At 40.1% G+C, this 710-nt stretch overlaps 1 protein-coding gene across 1 annotated transcript; it reads right to left on the bottom strand.

Moving 5' to 3' along the window:
- Window positions 1-6: 6 nt before the first annotated feature.
- On the bottom strand, window positions 7-672 carry LOC105461753 (protein mesh-like). The gene is made up of 2 exons (XM_011708262.1): window positions 206-672; window positions 7-120 (listed from the first exon to the last, which is right to left on the bottom strand). The coding sequence occupies exons 1-2, from the start codon at window positions 502-504 to the stop codon at window positions 27-29; spliced, it is 393 nt and encodes a 130-aa protein (XP_011706564.1). The 5' UTR covers window positions 505-672; the 3' UTR covers window positions 7-26.
- Between the last annotated feature and the right edge of the window lie 38 nt (window positions 673-710).

Below are 710 nucleotides of genomic sequence, written 5' to 3' on the forward strand. Positions count from 1 at the left end.
AAAATTTTATATATAAAATCTCTTCGCTAATTGATCTCCGTGGCTTTGCTCGGACTGTAGGGGATGGACTCCTCGTCCTCGCCGATCTTCCGCAACCGCTGCAGTTCCGCCTGCCGCGTCCTGAAATACAGTGATTACGTAGCGATTTAGTCACGATATGTGCGAGATCCACTTCAGTATTAGCGCGACGAAGTGAGTTCGATACCTCTCCTCATGTTCTCGGTTTTCCTTAGAACAACGGCTCTTGAGAACTCGATATCCGACGCAGATGACTATCAACACAATGGGGATCAGGCAAGCGAGCACTATGCCGGTGGTAATACCCGCTTGACGAGAGCTATATTCCTGCTGACCTGCGGTGTGCATAACGAAGCACGTCGTATGTACATTATACCGTACGAATGTATAAAAAAAGAGTAATCGAAAATTCAAATCTGAATGGAAATGATTTACATTTCGTGCTTGCCATCGATAGAAAGAACGTGGAGTTTCATGGCGAGCCATAGGGTACGATAACGTTATATCTTTAGAATAACGTTTTATTTTTTTGACATAATTGTATAGTAAAGGGGATATTTTATGTAGATTTTTATTATTTTAAGTAGATGTAACTGATAGTGTAATAGAAGAGAAATATTATTTTTAGAACGAAAAACACGAAAATAATTAAATCAATTAGCATGCTATCGTATGCCGTCTTCTGCTTGAAA

The sequence above is a fragment of the Wasmannia auropunctata genome, unplaced genomic scaffold (genome assembly GCF_000956235.1).
Source record: "Wasmannia auropunctata unplaced genomic scaffold, wasmannia.A_1.0 LD278898.1, whole genome shotgun sequence".
Lineage (NCBI taxonomy): Eukaryota > Metazoa > Arthropoda > Insecta > Hymenoptera > Formicidae > Wasmannia > Wasmannia auropunctata.

Excerpts from the sequence above, each read along its gene's own strand:
- LOC105461753 (XM_011708262.1), bottom strand. The coding sequence starts at position 504 with ATGGCTCGCCATGAAACTCCACGTTCTTTCTATCGATGGCAAGCACGA. Across the intron at positions 121-205 it reads AACCGAGAACATGAGGAGAG|GACGCGGCAGGCGGAACTGC; the intron begins GTATCGAACTCA and ends ACTGTATTTCAG.